This window comes from Erinaceus europaeus, chromosome 8 (genome assembly GCF_950295315.1).
Source record: "Erinaceus europaeus chromosome 8, mEriEur2.1, whole genome shotgun sequence".
Taxonomy (NCBI): domain Eukaryota; kingdom Metazoa; phylum Chordata; class Mammalia; order Eulipotyphla; family Erinaceidae; genus Erinaceus; species Erinaceus europaeus.
In genome coordinates, this window is record NC_080169.1 from 36,663,769 (window position 1) to 36,686,719 (window position 22,951).

Here is a 22,951-nt window from a genome sequence, read left to right on the forward strand (position 1 = left end):
AGATAGTTAGTAGACCTATTTTAGTTATATTGCAAAGGGCCTGTGGCTATACTAGTTTTTTTTTTTTTCCTGAGTCTGAAATCTGATATGCAGGATCCAAGTTATTGTCTGGGGAGGTGATGTCATGGCTGGAAAAAGGACCAGAAAGCTGGATGAGGGAAGAGAGTATCTCCCAAATATGGGAAAGGTGTATAAATATTGTTGTCTGTAAACTCCATTGAATTGATGTGATCTGGGGCCCATATTCAGTTTAGGAGCCTATGTGACCTCTGCATCCCTGTAGATCTGAGCTCACATTCTGTGGTCATCAGTAGGAACATTCCAAGCTGCCCCAATATCAGGACCCATCTTCCTCAGCTGGAACATAGCATAGGTTTTCCATTCTCCCTTTGGAGGATGGAGCATTCTCTACTGTTGTTGATCCAAGTTGAGGGCAAGGTCCTATGGGGGGGGGGGGGGGGCAGAAAGGGGTTTATTGTGTTGTTCCTGATAGAAATGACTGGTAGCATTGGGAAGAGGAATTTATTTGAGGTCTAGGCCCATCATGTCTGTTTGGGAATCTCAGAACTCCCTGATTAGGGCCCTAGCTGATGGGGTGGCCTGATAGTGACTAAAGAGTCATCATTAAAGTATGCCAGTCTATTGCCTTTATTCAGCTTTTGCAGTCCTTGCTTTGGTAAGGTTTGCTTTGGAGTGAGTGAAGGAAGTGCAATAGGAAATAGGTGAGGAGGGTATCTAAGTCTAAGTAGACACTATTTTATTATGAACTTTATACTGACTCACTGCTGACTATTGTGTTTTGCTTTCAGGTACATATTTTGCCATAATTTATGGATACATGTGAACATATGCTCTATCTCAGGGGACCTGGTGTGTATCTAGGTTTTGGGACTTAGGAAGTGAACCACCTGAAATGGAGTTTGAGAATCCTATGAAAGGAAAGGTCTAGCCTGAGTAATGAGGGTGAAGGGTTGACATTCCATGCCTGATGTCTCTGGACACAGTCTGAAGTGAAGCATGCTGAGGTGGTATTTGTTGTGTTGATTAGGTTGAGATCAGCAGATGCCATATCATTTGGCATGAATTGAGTGAAGCATCCAGGAAAGCATGCAGGGAAGCATAGCCCCACTCTAGAGGTTCCAGGACTGGGGGAAATATTGGCTCTGTAGAGAAAGTGGGAGGTTCCAGCTGTCTTAGGATTTAAGAAGACAATAGATCGTTATTGCTATAATCACATTATTTGGCAATTGGGTTAACTTTGAAATATCCCTTTGTTAGGATTTGCTGTATCATAAACAACATCACCATAATTTATGTCCTTTGACATTATTTGTGTATAGCTGTGACATCGGTTGCTTCTGTTCTCCCTGGTCTAAGCTTTTAAGAGAGTCAACATATCAAAGACTCAGCCTATGGTCTGTGCTTTAAAAAGTTTGAGACATTCAGTCAATTTTTCCCCTCTCATATAAATTAAATAGTTATTTATATGACTTCAGATTAATAGGAGTGTATATAAACACCATTCTCACCACCAAAAAACTGTGTCCCATCCCATCCCCCCCACCCCAGTGAAGCTGAACTTCTGTCCTTGTTCTCAACCCAGAGATTTTTACTTTTGTTCCTTTTTTTAAATTATATTTATTTATTTTTCCTTTTGTTGCCCTTGTTGTCTTTTTATTGTTGCTGTAGTTGTTGCTGTTGTTACTGATGTTGACCTTGTTGGATTGGATAGGACAGAGAGAAAAGGAGAGAAAAGGGGAAGACAGAGAGGAGGAGAGAAAGATAGACACCTGCAGACCTGCTTCACAGCCTGTGAAGGGACTTCCCTGCAGGTGGGGAGCCAGTGGCTGGAACTGGGATCCTTCTGCTGTTCCTTGTGCTTAGAGCCACGTGCGCTTAACCCGCTGAGCTACTGCTGGACTCCCAACTTTTATTCCTTTTTAAAGAGTTGACAAGTGTGTGTGTGTGTGGAGAGGGAGGTGAGGGGCTGGGGAGTGGAGAAAAGCCCTGCTTTGCCACCCATGGCACTTCCTGTTCTATCCATGACTCCTTTGTGCTCTCAGGGCTTAAACTCAGGGTCTCACACTTAATAAGTCATGAACTTTATTATTGGTTGTCTCCCAGGTTTCTGTGTTGTTTTATTTTATTAATTTTATTTTTATCACTATTTCCATAGTGAAGTTTTATTAATTTATTTTTTTAATTTTATTAGTGACCTAATACTGATTTACATAACTATGACATGACAGGGGTATGTTCCCACATACCCCTGTCACATGTTCCCACAGCCAGAGTTCTGTGTCCCCACTCCCTCCATTGGAAACTAGTAGTTCTGCCAAGGGCAGATATGTGTTGACTATTATTTCTTTAACTATCCAGTGCCATTCATTTTGCTGTAAAGGTCACAATATCATCTTTTGTAATTGCTAAGTAGTACTTCATGGAGTATATATTCCATATCATCTTTATCTAGTCATCTGTCAATGGACATTTAGGTGGTTTTCATTTTTGACTATTGTGAATAATGCAGCTTTGAATATGGGGTTGCACATGTGCTTTTGAACTAGTGTTTTGAAGTCTTTTGGACAAATGCTTAGGAAATGCTTATAGCTGGATTACAAGACCTTCTCCTCCTCCTCCTCCTCATTACTAATATTATTAATTTTACCAGAGCACTGCTTATCTCTGGTTTACAGTGGTACTAGGGATTGAACAGGGAGCATCAGAGCCACAGGCACTAAAATCTTTTTACATAACCATTATGCTATCTCCTCAGTCTTCCATTTTTTTTTTTTACAATTTTGTAAAGTTTATTTTTATTTTTTTTTAACTTTTTTCCCCTTTTTTGGGAGATTAATGTTTTACAGTTGCCAGTAAGTACAGTAGTTTGTACATGCATAACATTTCTCAGTTTTCCACATAACAATACAACCCAAACTAGGTTCTCTGTCAGTCTTCCATTTTTATTTGTTTAAGGATTCAGCATACTGCTTTCTATAATGGCTGCACCAATTTGCATTCCTATTAGCAGTGTAGCAGAATTCTTCTTTCTGCACATCCTTACCAATTTTTATAATTTTCTGTTTTGTGGATGTAGGGCTTTTCCCCTGCTGTGAAGTGTAGTCTCTATGTGTTTTTAATTGAATTGGATTATTATTTTTTTGTTGTTGTTGAGATGCACTAGTTCCTTACAGATGGTTGATAGCAGTCATTTGTTAGATTTATGATGTACATATACCAAAATGTGGATTTTTTTTTTTCCCCCTCTTGGTATCAATTCCAGCGGCCTTTCTTTCTTTCTTTTTTCTGAATGCTAGAGAAAGAAATAGGGTGAGAGAGGGAGAGAGAAAGAGAAGCACATGTACCTCTGCTCCACGATTGTCAAGTGTCCCTATAGGTGGAAGCCAGAGGCTCAAACTCAGATCCCTGAGCATGCTAACTGTGTACTTTACAGGCTGCACTACTGCTCACCCCCCATCATGGATTTCTTTGTGTTGATTCCATTGAGTTTTGTGGAAAACAGATTATTTTGCCTTCATTTTTAGAAAGTTTCTGACATTTCTTGGAATATTCTTCTGCTCATTTCTCTCACCTTTTTAGTACTCCCATTATGAAAATGTTGGCATGTTTAAGAGATTCCTACATTATTGTGGCTCTGTTTTCTTTTTGTATTGTACAGTCTGTTTTGATCTAACTTCAAATAGGACTTTAAAATATTTATTTTATTTTTTTATGAGAAAGAGAGAGAAAAGTAAAAGTAGGAGAGAGGCACCAATCAAATATTATTTAGCTCTGGCAGTTGTGATGCAGGAGTTGAACATGGGACTTTAAGCAAGTCTAATACTACCGACTTTTCTTCCAACTCACCTCTGTTGTTGAACCTCTCTCATGAATCATTTTGACTACTGTACTTGTCAACTCTAGAATTTCAAGTTTTAAAAACTAATATTTAGGTCTTAGTATTTGTTTATATTTATTATTATGGTCATCATACTTTGATTCTTTAGTCATGATTTCTTTTGGTGGTTTGGGCATATTTATAATAATTTCTCTGAAATCTTTATATTAACTCTTACATCTGGGTCCTCTCAAACAGTTTCTGTTGCTTGCTTTATTTTTTTATACATCACATTTAATTTTAATGTATGGCATTTAATTAATTAATTTGTTATTGAAAACTGGATAAGCCACTACTTTGAGCCAACTTTTTCAGATAAAAGAAAAAGGAAAAGAGAGCAAGTTATGGCAGCTCTGAATATTCTTCCCCAGGTGTGGTGGGCATTAGGTCTTGTGCATGACAAAATAGCTATCTCATCAGCCCCTTTCTGTGTGAATTTTGGCAAATTGTGTTTTCCAACGAATTGAGTCAGTTCATCTAAGTTTTTCAGTCATGGGTACTGTTATCTATAAAATTATTTTATTATTCTTTTAATGTCCATGAAATGTCATTTCTCATTTATTTTTGGTTATACTAATCTTCAGTTTCCTAGGTAATCTATTTCATCAGTTGTTCATACTGATTTTCTCTTAACTCTCCTTAGGCCTATTGTTTGCTTGCTTGTTGGTAACTTCTCTGGTATATTTTAATGAAAAGTATTTTCCTTCTACAATTAAACTTGTCCCTTCTCACAGAATGCAGTCTTACACATACATATAGTCACTTTGGGATGATGATGGTTTTAGCAGTACTCTCTTGACTGTCTTGCCCTTATCTATGTGAAATTATCAACCTCTGCTACCACGTGAGAAGTGATAAGTGCCTTTCATTATCTGTGAATTGGTTAACAATAATACTTGGTTCATAAATTGCCCCATAGTCTTTTATTTGATTTGATTTTTAATCTTTATGGGGGTAATGGTTTAGAGTATGGTGTTAATATATGGACAAATAAATACCCCATAATATTTTTACTTTCTCCCAACCCTTCCCTCTCTTATCCAATTAGATTGTAATCTCTTTTCTGCTACTGTTTTTGAGTTTAATTTGTCAAGTTTGTTCTGATCTCTGAAGTCTCCTGTTAACCATCTTTTTCTCTGGTTGCTTGATTAAACTAGCAAGACTACAGTTTAGCCTTTTGTTTTTATGTAGCTACCACTGTCTTCTTTATTAGCATGATAATCTTTATTTCTTTCAGGAATACATTTTAGGTTAATTTCAGTAAAAAAAAAAAAAGAAAAGAAAGAAAGAGAAAGAAAAAGAAAAAGAATTCCATTGGGAAGAATTTCATAGCTCTTTGCTTCTAGAGTTGCCATTTTATCTTGTATTGTTTTTCTCTTACAGTAACATCCTCCCTACTTCATGAGCAGAATGCTGCATGGAGTTATGAAAACACTTTTTTCTTCTTTTCATCTTCTGTATTATGGAATCTTTGCTTCAGTGTGCAATCTGGTGCAAGGGTTATCCAAGCCTTATACACAAACAAACATGCCTGAGACCAGGTCCTCTGTCTAATAGATGAAAGCTATGTGAGAGAAACGAGTCTTCAACCTTTTAGACATGCCTATAAATTATTATTTTTTTTTAAAACTACTTTCAAACTTTATTTTTTGGAAACAGAGAAACTGAGAGGGAAAGGGGAGATACAGAGTAAGAGAGAAAGAGTGACACAATACATTCCACTGTTTGTGAGGCTCTTTACTTTATGGGGGCGGGGGAACAGGGGGATAGAACCTGGGTCTTTGTGCATTGCAACATGTGAACTGTACTGGGTGCACCACTGCCAGGCCTTTCTTGCCTATAATTTAATCTTTGCAATGTGAAACTGCCAAGAAGGAGGGAAACTGACACTGTACCTCTAGAAACTAGTTGGAAAGGGAGCCTCATATTCTTAACTTTATCTATTTTGAGTAAAACTTCAGTTACTTTGAGCTTGGTCAGGAATGTAGAAAGAAACAGACTCTGACTCCAGTACAACTGGGCTCTCTCTTCCTACTAAGATGTAGAAGATTTTTTTTTTTGAGTGATATTTTTTAATTTGATGAGTGGCCTTAGGACAATTTTCAAGGACCGTAAATGCTTGGGTTTTAAATAATCTTCATTAGTTATAGTTGTTTTGCTGTGGAGAGAGTCTGTAGAGCTTCTCTTGCTGACATTTTGGATGTTTTGTACTATCTTTTAAATATTTTTTAATTTTGTGACCTGACAAAGAATCCCAATATTACCTGTAAGTAGTTGGAATGGGAATTTTATTTATTTCTTAGAGTGGTATGTATGTGTGTGCTGTGCACATAACTGTCTTCTGTTCCCTACTAATGGGAATTGGGTTTCTCTTTACCTCACCTTTTTCCTCTACTTTGACATCACTGTCTTCCTGTTATCCCTAGTTGTCTCTTGATTTTTGCATTTATGACTGCATTCCAAATTTCTGCTTGACCCACTGGAAATGGTGATGTATGTAAGCTGACTACTTGGATCTTCTGTTAGCTATGATATTCAGCCAATGTTTTGGCTTTTGTAATCTATTTTCTGGACTGTCTATTTTACCTAAATGTTGGTCTCTTCCAGACTTAAATTTTTATTTGCTCATTAATTTCACGTGCAGCAGGTTTCATATAGCTATTATGCAAATATAGGGCATTTTGGAGTCAAGATAAAATTTGTATAACTGTCTATCATAGAAACTTTTTTTTTTATAAAAACAAACTGCTTTTTAAGATTACTTCTTCAAGACACCTGTCTGGTAATGATCTTCAAAACTGCGTAAGAATAAAACATTATTAAAGATAAAAGAGGTATTAATCATCAAATATGAGTGTGTCTTTTCATAAAGTTTAAATGAGTCTTCTAATGAGATAGTATTCATCAGGGCAACTGAAATCACTAAATATTTTTCCTGAGGAAGTATTGAATAGAGCCTATGTTTAAAGGACAGCTTTTTGGGGGCTGGGTGGTAGCACAGTGGGTTAAGCAAGCACATGATGCAAAGTGCAAGACCCAGAGTAAGAATCTCTTCAAGCCACCAGCTCCCAACTTTCAGAGGGGTCACTTCACAAGCAGTGAAGCAGGTCTGCAGGTGTCTATCTGTCTCTCTCCCCCTGTCTTCCCCTCCTCTCTTGATTTCTTTCTGTCCTATCCATCAACAGCTATTAACAACGACAAAAGCACTACAATGGGAAAAAAAATTGCCTCTAGGAGCAGTGGATTTGTAGTGCAGGCACTGAGCCCCAGCGATAATCCTATAGGCAACAAAGGAAAAATATTATTATTATTATTATTATTATTACAGGGCAAGGGTAGATAGCATAATGGTTATGCAAACATACTCTCATGCCTGAGGCTCTTAAGTCCCAGGTTCAACCCCCCCACCCTATAATAAGCCAGAGCTGAGCAGAGGGGAAAAAAAAAAAAAAAAGTTTTTCTTTTTTAAAAAAATATGAACTATAGTTTTAATATTTTGAGATTGGTTTTGTTGTAAAATAATGGTTTATGAATCATATAAATAGTCATTTGAATATTTCTTGTGGTAACTTTAATAATAAGCTCTCCTTTTATTTATTTATTTGATTTGAGTTAATGATCAACAAGACCATAAAATAAGAGGGGTACAATTCCACACAATTCTCACCACCAGAGTTCTGCATCCATTGGAAGTTTTCCTATTCATTTTTATCTTTTTTATTATTTATTTATAAAATGGAAATATTGACAAGACTATAGGATAAAAGAAGTATAATTTCACACAATTCCTACCACCAGAGTTCTGTATCCCATGCCCTCCCTTGAAAGCTTTCCTCTTTTTATCCCTCTGGGAGCATGGACTCAGGATCTTTACGGGGCACAGAAGGTGGAAGGTCTGGCTTCTGTAATTGCTTCTCTGCTGGACAAGGGCATTGGCAGGTTGACCCATACGCCCAGCCAGTTTCTACTTTTCCATAGTGGGGCAGGGCTCTGGAGAGGTGGGATTTCCAGGACACATTGGTGAGATCTTCTGCCCACAGAAGTCAGGTTGGCATCATTGTAGCATCTGCAACTTGGTAGCTGGTAGTTTGCATACTTCACCATGCTCCAGGGCTCCCAGGTTCAAACCCTTGCACGTCACATTAAAGTGCCTACACAGGGGAATCTTCATGAGCATGGCACAGTCCTGTGGTGTCTTGTGTAGGTCCCAAGACCCAAGATAGCAAAAACTAACATAAAAAGGAATTGAATAAAATGAAAAAAAAAAAAAAACAAACTCAAATAGTTCTTCTTCTTCTAGCGTTTGCCCTTCTTCCGTAGCCAGTCAACAGCGTCAGGTTGAAAGCTGTCAGGAGCTGCTTGTTGCTGGCTTTGAAAGTGACTGGCATCCATGTGGATTCAGTCGGCTAGGAAGGATTGTCAGTTTCCCCAATGAATGGGTACTCACGGGATGCACCACGAGAAGGTCGATCCAATGCATCCCGACTCAAATAGTAATAATGGGGAAGACAAGGTAGCTCACTTGGAAATTTGTCTAGTCCCTATCAAATTGGAGGAAACTTCTGTCCTATGGTGTCTTTCTTTCTCACTTCTTTTGTATCTCTGAGATACAGCAGAGATGCTTTCCTATTCTTTATCCCTCTAGGAGCATGGGCCCAGAATTATTATGGGGTATAGAAGGTGGAATGTCTGGCTTCTGTAATTTATTCTTTGCTGGATATGGACATTGACAGGTTGATCCATACTCCTAGCCTGCTTCTGTCATTCCCTAGTGGGGCAGAGCTCTGGAGAGGTGGGGTTCCTGGACACATTGGTGAAGTTATCTGCCCAGGGAAGTCAGGTTGACATCATAAAGAAGAACAAATTATTTAATAATTAGGAATTTAAAGGTGAGACTGTGGCAGATGAGATTTGGTGTCTATATTTTGGAAAAGCTACTAAGCCTATTTTAGGTATATTCCAAGGATCCCATGACTTTACTAATTTTTGCCTGAGCCCGACCGCTAACATGCAGTGTCAGGCTGAGCTTCATTGACAGGAGACAGACGACATGGGACTCATGGCTGGGTTGTACGCAGTATCTCTTTATTCATGCAGGACGCAGCGCTATCTATACCAAGCTAAGCTAAACTCTAAAAACTACAAACAATCTTGTCCTTATAAATATACTAGCCCAGTAGGGTGGGAACAGGATGCAACGCAGAGAGGGTGGAGAGAAAAGTGACTGGTGAAAATCAGGGTATGACAAGGAGAGGGGGCGGAGCAGGCAAGAATTCTATCACTGAACCACCAATGCCCTGGAGGGAGGGTGGTGCTTGTTAACAGCGGTTATGTAAATAGAATGAAGTGGTTATGTAAATAGAATAGTGTTAAGCAGGGGGGATTTAAACCAAATGAAACAGAAGGGGTTTTTAAAGCATACCAACAATGCAGGTGGGCTTAAGTTATTGTCTGGAGAGATGTTGTCAGAGTTGGAAATAGGACTAGAAGGCTGGATCAGTGCAGAGAGTAGCTCCCAAATCTGGGTAAAAGTATATAAATATTTTCTGTAGATCCCATCGACTTGATCTGGGGCCCAAATTCAGCACAGGATCCTGTGTAACTTCTTCATTCCTATAGCTCACATTCTATAGTCATACCTAGGAACATTGTAGCCTGCACTCATTGGAGGACCCATCTTCCTCAAGTGGCAGAGTATGTTGTTGACCCAACTTCCATTTGGAGAATGGGGCAGTACCTACCAATGTTGTTCTACATTGAGGGCAAGTTCTTGTAGGGGCCCAAAAGAGAGTCCATTATGTTGTTCCTGAAGGAGGTGACCAGTGACAATGGAAAAAGGGATTTATTAGAGGTCTAGCCCCAACATGTCTATGTGGGAATATCAGGATTCCATAACTAGGGCCCTGGTTGTTGGGGTAGTCTGGTAGTGACCAAAAGAGAGCCATCATTAAAGTATGCCAGTCTCTTGCCCTTATCCAGCTTTTCAGTCCTTACTTTGGCAAAATCAGCCTTGGAAGGATTGAGGGAAGTGAAATAGGAAATAGTTGAGTAGGCCATCTAGGTCTGAGTAGAAACTATTTGATTAAGCCCTATGGTACTTAATTAAAAAAACAGTGTCTTTTTTAGGTCTTTCTACTTGCTTGCTGTACTTACTGAGTCACTGCAAACTATTGTTCAGTTTTACACTAAGGTATATATTTTCCCTTAATTAATGGATACATGTGTTGTGCCTCATGCACCCTGTTCTATATATAGGTTCTATGGCTTTGTTAGGAAGTGCACCACCCAATATGGAAATAAGGAGTCCTATGAGCTAGGAACAGTCTCACCAGAGACTGTTCAGTACTGGAGCTGAAGAGATGACATTCTACATCTGGCATCTCAGGACACAATGCAAAGTGAAACATGTTGAGGTGGTTGCACTGATTTGGTTGAGCCCAGCAGATGCAGTATCAAATGGTATAGATTGAGAGAAACATGCAAGAAAAGAGCTCTACCCTAGAGGTTCTAGAGTTGGGAGAAATATGGGTATTATAGAGAATGGGGAAGGTTCCTGCTGTCTTAGAATTTAAGAAGGCAATAGATAATAATTATTATTATAACCAAGTTATTTGGGAATTTGGATTACTTTGAAAATCCCGTGCTTAGGATTTGCTGTATCATACAGGACTTATGCCACCAGGATTTATGCCATTTAATGCTATTTACATATAGCTGTATCTTATATAGTGACACAACCAGTTGCTTCTGGTCTTCCTGGTCTAAGATTATAGGTGACTTAATATTTCAGAGAAATAGTTATTGTTAGAAATGTACTAGCTATTTAAGTCCACTGTTAAAATTCAGTCAGGTTACCAATTTGAAACATTAAGTGCTTTGATTGAAGGAATATATACTCAGAACTGGGGTCTGTACATCAAAAAGTTGGAGACATTGAATCTATTTCTCCCCTCTCATATTGATTAAGTAGTGATTTTTCAAGGTTATAAATTAATAGGAGTATATATTAACACCAAAGGTCTGTGTCCCTATCTTCACCCTTCTGTAGTGAAGCTGAAAATTTACCTTCACCTTTCACCTAGTTTTTTTTTTTTTTTTTTGCTTTGATGCAGTGCTCCAAACTCAGTCAAATTCTGCTTTGCCTTTCCCTTTCTGTTCTTTCTTAACTTCTGTTTATGAGTGGGATCATCTCATACTCATCATTATCTTTCTGACTTACCTCATTTAATATAATTCCCTCTAGCTCCATCCAAGACGGGTCAGAGAAGTAGGGGTGATTATTCTTAATCGCTGAGTAGTATTCCATTAAGTATATATACCACAACTTTCTTAGCCATTCATCTGTTGTTGGGCATGTAGGTGGCTTCAGCTTTTATCTTTGTACCTATGTAAATAAGACAGAGTTTAGAATTTTGCAGGGGTAGATAGCATAATGGTTATGCAAATAGACTCTCATCCTAGGTTCAATCCCCTCCACCATCATAAGCCAGAGCTGATCAGTGCTCTGGTTAAAAAAAAAAAAAAGGTGGTTCGGGAGGTGGCGCAGTGATAAAACTTTGGACTCTCAAGCATGAGGTCCCAAGTTTAATCCCTGGCAGCACATGTGCCAGAGTGATGTCTGGTTCTTTCTCTCTCCTCCTGCCTTTCTCATAAATAAATAAAATCTTAAAAAAAAAAAAAAGTGAGGGAGTCAGGCAGTAGCGGTGGTAGCGCAGTGGGTTAAGCTCACGTGGCGCAAAGTGCAAGGACCGGTGTAAGGATACGGGTTCGACCTCCTGGCTCCCCACCTGTAGGGGAGTCGCTTCACAGGCGGTGAAGCAGTCTGCAGGTGTCTATCTCTCCCCCTCTCTGTCTTCCCCTCCTCTCTCCATTTCTCTCTGTCCTATCTAACAACAACAACAACAATAATAACTACAACAATGAAAAACAAGGGCAACAAAAAAGAAAAATAAATAAATATATATATAAAGTATTTGGAATGTTACCAAGTTATTTACCTCTCTTATGCTTATTCTTTAGGCAGCAGGAGCAATTCGACCTCTTGTGTCTACTGTCATCAGTCCTTCTGCAAATGGTTGCTTAGATTGTTCACTGGATCGTGACAGATACAGAGCAAGTGAGATGCCACAAGCTTTTCTGTTTGATGTGATCTATGGAGCTTATCAGCAGGTAAAAATCCTGGCTTTTGGGAAAAACAAACAGAAACTTCTGTGTTCATTTGGAATTTCATTACACCTCATGGACTTAGTATACACTTGTGCTCTTGGCTGAAGCTGACCACAGCCAAGTAGGAAGGACACACAGGTAGATAAAGTAAGAACGAGACAGAGTATAAAGGAATCAATACTCAGTCTTCCTTGTGTTCCTTCTCTCCTCTCTGAGGTTACATAGAGCACACCCTCCTCCTAGCCAGGAAAATAAAGCAGCATATTTCCAATGATTTTTGCCAAGGAAACTCACTAGAGATTCATTGTGTAAGATGTCCATTGGGGGTGATCATGTATATATCCTTTGGAAGAACATTCAAGAATACCAGTTTCCTAGAAGAAAGGCAAGCCAGTATTCTGTTGCTTAACACCACATTGTTTATGCAAACTGGGCACAGTGAGCCATACTAACCAGTAACTATTTACTTGGAACACTCCAAGTAAATGAATTAATCTAGGGGGGCAGGTGGTAGCAAACCAGGTTAATCACACATAGTAGGAAGCGCAAGGGTCTGCACAAGGATCCAGGTTTGAGCCCCAGGCTCCCCACTGAGTTGGGGGGGGTCACTTCACTAGTTGTGAAGCAGGTCTGCTGGTGTCTATCTATGTCTCCTTCTCTCTATCTTCCCCTGTCCTATCCAAAAAAAAACTTCTCTTTGTCCTATCCAAAAAAAAAAAAAAAAAAAAAGCCACAGGAGCTTTAGAGCCCCAGTGATAATTCCGGTGACAGTCCACCTGATAAGCAGATCTTTCTAAAAACTGTAGCTTTATGCCCACTGTGATAATAGATATTTTATTTCAGTTAAAGGTAAGTATGTTTAAAATGTTAAGCACAGTTTATCCACATTTAGATTATACTGACTTTCTTTTTAAAGCATTTTTGTTTCTATATAAATTTCTGGATTCATTTTCACATTTACTGAGTAAAGTTATTTGTTATAAGGTATTGGGTTTATAAGCTGTGTCCCAATGAAACATGATAAAGTAACTAACTTATTGCTTGCTTAATGATCTATAATCAGCAAAATTGTTTGAAATAAATGCTTTTAGGAATATGAGTTAATGATAATGTGAACACTGGTTTTTACAATAAAATATCTTGAGGTCAGGTGGTGACACACCTGGTTAAGTGCACACACTACAGTCAGCAAAGATTCGGGTTCAAGTCCCTGGTCCCTGCCTGCAGGTGGAAAGCTTCACATATAGTGCGGTAGAGCTATAGGTTTCTCTCTGTCTCTCTCTTTCTGTCTTTCCTTTCCCTCTCGGTTTCTCTCTGTTTCTATCCAATAAAAAATAAATAAAATTAAAAATTAAAATAAATAAGTAAATATTTAAAATAAATAAAACACCTTATCTTTTGAACATTGTATACTTAATCATGTAATACATTAAGCTGTGATTTACTTTGAATAAATAATCTTAACTATCAGTTACTGTTTTAAAATGAGGTTATGGAGACCATTCATTGCAGTCATGAGAACAGTTTTTGATTCTTTGTACCGTTTTCTTAAAATAATGGATTTGGAATATGTTGGGTTGTGTAGTGGGGGAGAGAGAATAGACCGGAGTGGAGTGGGAGCACAAATCTTTATTTAACCAGGCACCCCAGAAATGGGCCAGAGCAGAGTGGTTCAGGCCACGTGGAGGTAGCATAATGGCTGCCTCCCACCAAGCCTACCAGCCCTTCTCTTGGTCTAGTTGTAGAAGAGAGGGGAGGAGCAAAAAAGGGTGAACCTAAGGCAGCAGCAGCAGCAGCAGAGGGCTTAAACAGGTAAGTAGAAAGTTGGGACGGGATTGGCTAGGAAACAAGGCACTCACTCCAGGAATAGGGTTTCAGCAATCAGGGGAATCTTCTTCCCTCCCCTCCCCTCCCCTCCCCTCCCTTCGTCTACCCTCCTCTACCCTTCTCTCCTCTCTTTCCCTTCCCTCCCCTCCCCTCCCCTCCCCCCTCCCCTCCCCTCCTCTCCCTTCCTCTCCTCTCTTTCCCTTTCCCTTTCCCTTCCCCCTTCCCTTCCTTTCCCTTCCTTTCCCCTCCTTTCCCCTCCTTTCCCCTCCTTCCCCTCCTTTCCCCTCCCTTCCCCTCCCTTCCCCTTCCCCTTCCCCTTCCCCTTCCCCTTCCCCTTCCCCTTCCCCTTCCCCTTCCCCTTCCCTTCCCTTCCCTTCCCTTCCCTTCCCTTCCCTTCCCTTCCCTCCTCTTCCCCTTCCCCTTCCCCTTCCCCTTCCCCTTCCCCTTCCCCTTCCCCTTCCCCTTCCCCTTCCCCTTCCCCTTCCCCTTCCCCTTCCCTTCCCTTCCCTTCCCTTCCCTTCCCTTCCCTTCCCTTCCCTTCCCTTCCCTTCCCTTCCCTTCCCTTCCCTTCCCTTCCCTTCCCTTCCCTTCCCTTCCCTTCCCTTCCCTTCCCTTCCCTTCCCTTTTCCCTCCCTTCCCCCTCCTCTTCCCTTTCCTTTATTTATTCCTGTTTCTTTTTCTCCATTTTTCTCTCTCTCCCTCCCTCTCCTTCCTCCTTCCTTTCTTTCTTTCTTTCTTTCTTTCTTTCTTTCTTTCTTTCTTTCTTTCTTCTTTCTTTCTTTCTTTCTTTCTTTCTTTCTTTCTTTCTTTCTTTCTTTCTTTCTTTCTTCTTTCTTTCATCAGAGCCCTGCTCAGCTCTGGTTTATGGTGCTGATGGGGGTTGTACCTGGGGCCCTGTTCCTTTATTTTAATGACAAAGAGAGATATAGACAGAAAGATATGTAACACATACACACACACAAACACACACACACACACACACACACACCAAAAAAAAAAAATTGGGAAGGAGAGAGAGAGAGGGCATAAGAGTATGAGTGAGAGAGCTAACACTGCTCAGCTGTGGTTTATGGTGATAAGGCAGACTGAACCTGGGGTTTTGGATTCTCTGGTATGAAAGTCCTTTTGGATATTTATGATGCTATTTCCCCAGCCTCAAGTTAATATTTTTCAATGCTTTTGTTGTAGGCATTAAGGCTAATGCACTGAAGCATTGGCTTTCAGAGTGTGAATCCCAGGCAAGCAGCATCAGCATGCTCTGGAACTTGTTAGCAAATTCTAATGCTCTGTCTCAGGCCTTCATAAAAAGAAGGTATCACAGTGTTATCTTGGCAGATCTTTTTTTTTATGAATGCTTTTTTTTTTTGTATCTATTGAGATGAGATTATTTTTATCCTTTATTTTCTTTTTGATTTATTTATGGGTAGAGACCAAAATTGAGAGGGGGGTGGTGGAGAGAGAAAGACACCTGCATGACCCTCCCTACCTTTTTTTTTTTTTTTTTTTTACCACTAGTAAAGCTCTCCCCATGCAGGTGGGGACTAGGAGCTTGAACCCAGGTCCTTGTGCATTGTAATGTGTACACTAAACAGCTGCGCTACTACCTAGCCCCAATCCCTTATTAATGTAGTGTATTGAACCATGCTGAATCCCTTTTTTTATTTTTTGCCTCTGAGGTTATCTCTGGAGTTGGGACACTATGAATCCACCATTCCTGATGGTCATTTTTTCCTTTTTTTCATTTTTTAAAAAAATTTTATAGGACAGAGAGAAATTGAGAAGGGAGATAGAGAAGAAAGACAGCAGTTGCAAAACTGCCTCACCGCTTATGGGCAGCAAGGGCTAGAACCAGGATCTTTGAGCAGGCCCTTGTGCACAGCTCTATGCATGCTTAGCTGGGTGTGCCATTGCCAGGCCCCCTATCCTTTATTTTAATTTTCTTTTTAAAGAATTTATTTATTCATGAAAAAGATAGGAGAGAGAAAAAATCAGACATCAGTCTGGTTCCCCTGATTCTGGGGATTGAACACAGGACTTCATGGTTGAGAATCCAATGCATTATCCACTGTACCACTTCTGGAACCACCTTTTATTTTCTTAATATAGCATATTTCACATAACTTTGTGGATATTGAATCATCCCAAATCCCTAGAATAAACCCGACTGATTATGGTGTACATATTGTTAAATTTTTTTTTGCCAATATCTTGTTGATTTTTTTTTTTTTCATGGATGTTCAGCATGGACACTATCCTGTTATAATCTTTTCTTGAGGTGTACTTTCTTGAGTTTAATATCAGAATAATTCTAGTCATGTTAATAAGCTTAGAGTCATTACCACTTTAATTTCTGGAAAGAACTTGAGACATATTGACATTAGTTCTTTAGTGTTTCATGGTAGGATTTACTGGTGCAGCCACCTGGTTTGAATTTCTCTCTTGAATTTTGGGACCTTTTTGATTTCTGATTGAGTCTCCATGCTGAAATTATTTAGATTTTTCTGTTTATTTATAACATTGTCTTGGTAGGCTGTGTGCTTTTAGGAATTTTTCCTTCTTAATTGTCTAATTTATTGTATACTTATTATAATAGACTTATTAACATTTATCTTTTTGTAATGTTTATTATCATATTTCCTCTTTTGTATATAATTTTAGTCTTTTTTACATATATGTTGTTAATGACTTTTCTGTTTTGTTTTTTTTTTGCTTCCATGGTTATTGCTGGTGCTCAATGCAATCCACTGTTCCTGGAGGCCATTTTTTCCCATTTTGTTGCCCTTGTTGTTGTCCTTATTATTGTTATTGATGTTGTTGTTGTTGGGTAGGGCAGAGAGAAATCGAGAGAAGAGGGGAGACAGAGCAGGGGAGAGACAGGTAGACACCTGCAGACTGCTTCAACCCCCCTGCAGGTGGAGAGCAGGGGCTGAACCAGGATCCTTGTGCTTTGTGCTAAGTGCACTTAACCCACTGTGCTACTGCTTGATCCCCGGCTTTTCTATTTTATCTAAAAAAAAAAAATCCAGCATTTTTTTCCCCCCAGTCAGGGAAAGATTGGGTGTGTCTGTGGGGGGGGGGGTGAGTTGAGGAGTGGAGGTTTGCCTGCTTCCTGTGTGCTGAACCCAGAGGGGGAAACTGCTATGGTTGCTCTGCTTGTTGCTAACAGTGGGGGGAAGGCAGGCGACTATTTAACATATAAATATGTGGGCTAAATCCTTTAATCCTTTGTTCCTTAGGGAGATTATGAGAGTTGGGAATGCCTTCTGGATTTTATGGCAGTGTGTTACAAGAGAGAGGAGGTGGTTTATGATCTTGTGTTTTAGACTTTTCTTCCCATTTTTTTTTTCATGGCAAATATGTAGGAGTTGTTCAGCTGAGCTCTAGATTTCTTGCAAATGGAATTGCTTCAGGTGATGTTGTATATTTGGTGAATCTACAGCAGGAAGGGAATTAAACAGTCTATTAGTTATCTGAAGAGTGTGTTGAAATGTGTAGGACAACTATCTACTAATTTACAGTTTTCTTCCTTCCTTCCTTCCTTCCTTCCCCCCCCTCTTTTTCTCTTTTTTTGCCTCCAGGGTTATTGCTGGGGCTCAGAGACTGCACTATGAATCCACTGCTCCTGTGGCCATTTTTTAATTTTTTTTTGAATAGGATAGAGAGAAGTTGAGAGGGGAAGGGAAGATAGCGAGAGAGATAGAGAGATAGAGATAGATAGATAGAGAGAGAGATACCTACCGATCTGCTTCACAGCTTATGAAGCAACCCCCACTGCAGGTGGGGAACCAGGGGCCCAAATTGGTATCCTTAAGCTGGTCCTTGAGCTTGGTACTATGTAAGTTTAACCGGGTGTACCACCACCCGCCCGCCCCCCTAAATTACAATTCAATTTTCAAAAGGTAAAATTGTGGTACTTAGGAAATGGAAAATGAAAATGTGGCAAAAATTTATTCACATTAACGAGGGATCAGAAGTATATTAAAATTTTCTATTGTAATGACTAAGAATTGCTTGTACATCTGCTGGGAAAATCTTTCCATGTTAGTAGCATTAACTCTGGATCTTTAATGATAAAAAGTGAAATATATGCTATGTGTTATATTAATTTAATATTAATCTTGCACAGTTGTTGAATATCATTTATTTTACACGTTTTAGAATACTTTACTTTTATAATAATTAAGCAAATGAATGACCTTCTAAGTGATGGTAAGTATCCTACTGAGTAAAGCAGGATGGAGACCCAGGGGTGGAAGGTTTATCTTATACTTAATATTGAAAAAAGTATAATTTTATGCCATGATCTGAAAAAAGTGAGTCTTGTAGATAAATTAACAAAGAATGTTTCAGGTACCAGAATGTAAGAATAGAAAAAAAAATGATATTGCAGGAGGAATGGGTAAGAATATATTGGAGAGGGCCTGGATTCCGTGTCATGTAGGGCTCTTATTTCAGGTGCAGGCTTTATAATTTATTATAATGAGAATATTGGGTAAAGTTCTACTTTGGTGGGAAGATGCTGTCAGTTGTGGGACAGACTCTGAAGACAAGGGAATAAGAAAGAGCCTTAATATAACGAAATATAATGACACTGGGACAACTTGGATGGTGGAAGAGGTGGTATTAAGTACTTGCATGGTACATATGGTTGAAGGTAAGCTCAGAAGATTAGGCAAGACTGGGGTGTCAGAGAAAAGAGTTATAGTCTCAAGAGTCAGCTCCTCATGAAGAAAATTGAGAATACTAGGGAAAGATTTTATGGGACCAGATTAAGAATCTGGTATTAGCACACTTAGGGTGAGATTATTTTTAGACAGAAAGTTGAAAATGTTGAGAAAACTGGATATGTGAGTCTAAAGAAGTAAGAGTTTTCCAATAATTATTTTGGAATTATCAATGCCTATACATTTAATTTCTTGAGTTTGGTTTGATTGAGATCATCAGATGTAATAGGTGCAGATTGAGAATGAAAATAGTTCAAGATTTATATAGTTGGTGAAGTATGTTTCTATTGGCTCTTTAAAAGATTCCGTTACGAACTAATGAATAGAAAACAACAGCAAAAGCAACAACAGCACATTATCTCTTCCCTTTCTGGAAATCAGAGGTCCAAGACCAAGCAATTGGCAAGGTTTTGTCCCTTCTGGAAATTCTAGAGATTGTTTACTTGACTTTTCCAGTTTCTAGAGACCATCTGCATTCCTTGGCTCACACAGACTTTCTCTTACCACTTGTACCAAACTCTTTATTTTGTGATAACTTCTCTTTCTACTAACTCGGATCCTTTTTATCTGTATCTTGTTCAAGTCTAGGGATGAATAACCTAGGATTATCGCCCCTTTCAAGCTCTTTAAGCATATCTTTAAAGTGTTTGTGGCATATAAGATCATGTGTCAGATTTAGGAATCAGAGTGTAAATGTATTAGGGTAGAGGATAGTAATTATTTATCACTTTTCAGGAGCTGAAGAAGAATTAGGTAAGAGGGTAGAAGAGTAACCACTGGCATAAGAAAATAATGTCCCAGAAGCCTTGTGAAAGCAGTGTTTGAAGAATATTTGGATGTGTTAAATTATGATACTGATTATAAACCTAAACAATGTGAGATGGCCAGTTTATGAAGTGAGTATGATATAAGAGAATAGCAGCACCACTTTTGGGAAGAATTCCCATACTTTTGAGGAGAGAAAAATGGAGGGGGGTTACAGATAGATATTTTGTGTGTCCTTTCTTAAAGATACATGACATAATAGCATCAACTATTATGGGGTACTGATGGGAATGATTGAACAGAGAGGAAAAGGCAGATGCTGAAGTCAGATGGAAGAGAACATAGTGTATTAGTATTGTTGGAGATTCTCTTGACCGGAAATGTGGGCAGTTTATTCACAGGGTAAAAAGGAGTTACAGATGTGGGTAGATTATAGATTTTGTGGGGAAATAACTAGTCTTAAATCTCCACACCCCTGTCAAATGAGAGTATATTAGCAGTTGAGACCATGCAAGTGGGTAATATGCTAAGGATTTAGAAAAAAGCAGAAAATTTCAAAGAGGAAATTTTTTCTGCCTCCTCCTCCTCCCTCTCCATCCAAAAGGGAAACTTTGTATTTCATTTATTTATTTATTATGTTTTTACCTAAGATTATACAAAATTATCCCAATGACTTTTTCTTATTAAATATTCTTGGGAGATAATAGATTCAAGATGTCAATGCATATGCTAACTTGGTTTGGTGGGTTGTCATTCCAAAGATTGTGTCTATTTTATTTTAGCAACTAATAATGGTTATGTAAGACTTTCATGCTCGAGGCTCTGAGTTCCCTGATTCAATTCCCAGCACCACTATCAGCCAGAGCTGAGCAGTATTCTGGTCTTTTGCCTGATTCAATTCCCAGCACCACTATCAGCCAGAGCTGAGCAGTATTCTGGTCTTTTGCTCTTCTTCTCTAGATCCCCCTTTCATAATTTTCATAAAATCTATTTTTTAAAATAAATATTAAGAAAACAAGGACTAAATAGAATTGTAAAAAAATGCTACAGGTCACCAACTTTATGAAAATCTTAGTCCATTCTTCTACTATTTCTTTCAGATATTTTTTACATTATTAGTACATACTTCTTCAATGACTATTTGTGCCAACTATATTTTACTCATTCAAATGATGTACAATGATATGTGCACATGTACATATGTGAAAAAGATCTTTCTACTTATTTATACTCTACTTGGGCTATGCTTTACAGATACTCAGATGTTTGTTTCCATTCTTTATTTAAGGGTTTGTGCTGGTGTTGCTTTCTCTGACTTTCCTGGTAATCTAATATGAATTAGAATGTTCATTATGTATTCTTTTTTCTGCTTTAGTTTTTACCTTCTTTAGACACTACTATTTCACACACACACACACACACACATTTGTTTGTTTGTTTGTTTTTGTTGGTGTATATCTCCTCTTTCTGCAGTTCCATGCAGGTAGGGGTATGTGTTATTTCTTGCTCTAGGAACTGTTCATGACTTAAAATTAGTTCCTTTCTTTTCTTTCTTTTTTTCTAAAAGGATTTTTTATTTTTTTATCTTTATTTATTTATTGCATAGAGAAAGCCAGAAATCAAGAGGGAAGGGGGGAGATAAAGAAGGAGAGAGGCAGAGATGCGTCTGCAGCCTTACTTCACCACTCGTGAAGCTTGCCCCTGAAGATGGGGACTGGGGGGTATGAATCCACATCCTTGAGTATTGCAACATGTGCACCTATCCAGGTGTGCTACAGCTCTACACCCTTAAAATTAGTTTTTTAATAAAATCAACAAAATAATTTCAGGCAAACGTGTGTGTATACATTTATGTACTAACTAATGTCCATTACTATATGAAATGCTTTGCATGGGATGTATACATCATTTTTCCTGAAACTTTTAACAAGTTTGTTGAAAAATCATTAGAAAGAAATATTAGAAGCATGGACAGAGATTTTCATAAAGTTTGTGACCTGTAGCATTTTTTTAAAATTATTTTTTTTCTTTTGCCTCCAGGGCTATTGTTGGGGCTTGGTGCCTGCACCATGAATTTACTGCTCCTGGAGACTATTTTTTTTCCTCCTTTTGTTGCCCTGGTTGTTTTATCCTTCTTGTGGTTATTATTGTTGTTGTTATTGATGTCGTTGTTGTTGGATAAGACAGAGAGAAATGGAGAGAGGAGGGCATGACAGAGAGGGGGAGAGAAAGACTCCTGCAGACCTGCTTCACTGCTCATGAAGTGACCCCCCTGCAGATGAGGAGCTGGGGGCTCGATATGGGATCCTTACGTTGGCCCTTGCGCTTTTTGTGCCATTTGCGCTTAACCCACTGCGCTACCGCCCAACTCCCCATTTAAAAAACATTCTATTCAGTTTTTTAATTTTAATATTTATTAAAAATATTTATGAAATTTGTGTATGAAAGAGGGATCCAGGAAGGAAGATACACACACGCACACACACATACACACACACATACACACACACACAGAGAGAGAGAGAGGGAGAGGGAGAGGGAGAGGGAGAGAGAAAGAGAGAGATGACAGAGAGAGAAGACAGAGAGAGAGAGACCAGAGTACTGTTCAGCTCTGGCTTATGGTGGTGCTAGGTATTAAAACCAGGAAACTGAGATCCTCAGGCATGAAAGTCTTTTGCAGAACCATTATGCTGTTTCCTAAGCCCCTCAGCCTTTATTTCTATAGATCAATTAAATAGTGACATTCTTTAGAAGATATCTGACTTGGGCCAGTAGTGCACCTGGTTGAACTCATACACTATACCTGGGTTCAAGTCCTTGATCCCACCTTCATGGGGAAACTTCATGAGCAAGGAAACAGTGTTGAAACAATTTCTTTTTTTCTTCCTTCCTTTTCTTTTATTTTAGTTTTGATATTTATTTAATTTGTCATTTGCTTTTTGGCTACAGTGCTCAAACAGACTTGAGAGATGTACCAAGTTTATTATTGATTGGCTACAGATTATTACCTTGTAGAGCCATATGGGCTCAGAAAAATGAAATAAATTACACTGGAATATTGTCATCAAGATAAAACAGAATTTCAAGCATAAATTATTTTAAAAAGATAAATGTAGGCATACATGAAGGATAAACTTTCTTTCTTTCTGACTTTTTTTCTTTATTGGGGGTTAATGGCTTCTAGTCAATAGTAGAATGCAGTAGTTTATACAGTGGAACATTTCTCAGTTTTCCACATAGCAATTCAGCCTCCTTCCTCTAGGTCCTCCTTTGCCATTATGTTCCAGGACCTGAACCTCCCCCCCCCCACCTGAATCTTTTACTTTGGTGCTATATCTTTTTCTTTTTCTATATCCCCTTTCCTATCAATTTCTCACTGTATCTATCATAAATAAATAAAAACAAGTAAAATTATAAAGAAATTTTTATTAGTGATTTACAAAATTATTGGATAATACTGTATAATACTGTTTACACCACTAGAGTTCCATGTCCCTACTCCTCCTCCTGTGGAAACTGCAATAATTCCCTCAATGTCACACATATGGCTTGACTTGTATCTATATCTGAC

General features: G+C 38.7%; 1 protein-coding gene across 4 annotated transcripts in view; it reads left to right on the forward strand.

Moving 5' to 3' along the window:
• The window catches only part of CRPPA (CDP-L-ribitol pyrophosphorylase A), a 331,394-nt gene that overhangs the window by 42,011 nt on the left and 266,432 nt on the right, over positions 1 to 22,951 (forward strand). For all 4 annotated transcript variants that reach the window (XM_007531969.3, XM_060196149.1, XM_060196146.1 and 1 more), the window contains exon 3: positions 11,918 to 12,067. In XM_007531969.3, the coding sequence (XP_007532031.1) occupies positions 11,918 to 12,067 (150 nt within the window). The remainder of the gene's footprint in view (positions 1 to 11,917; positions 12,068 to 22,951) is intronic.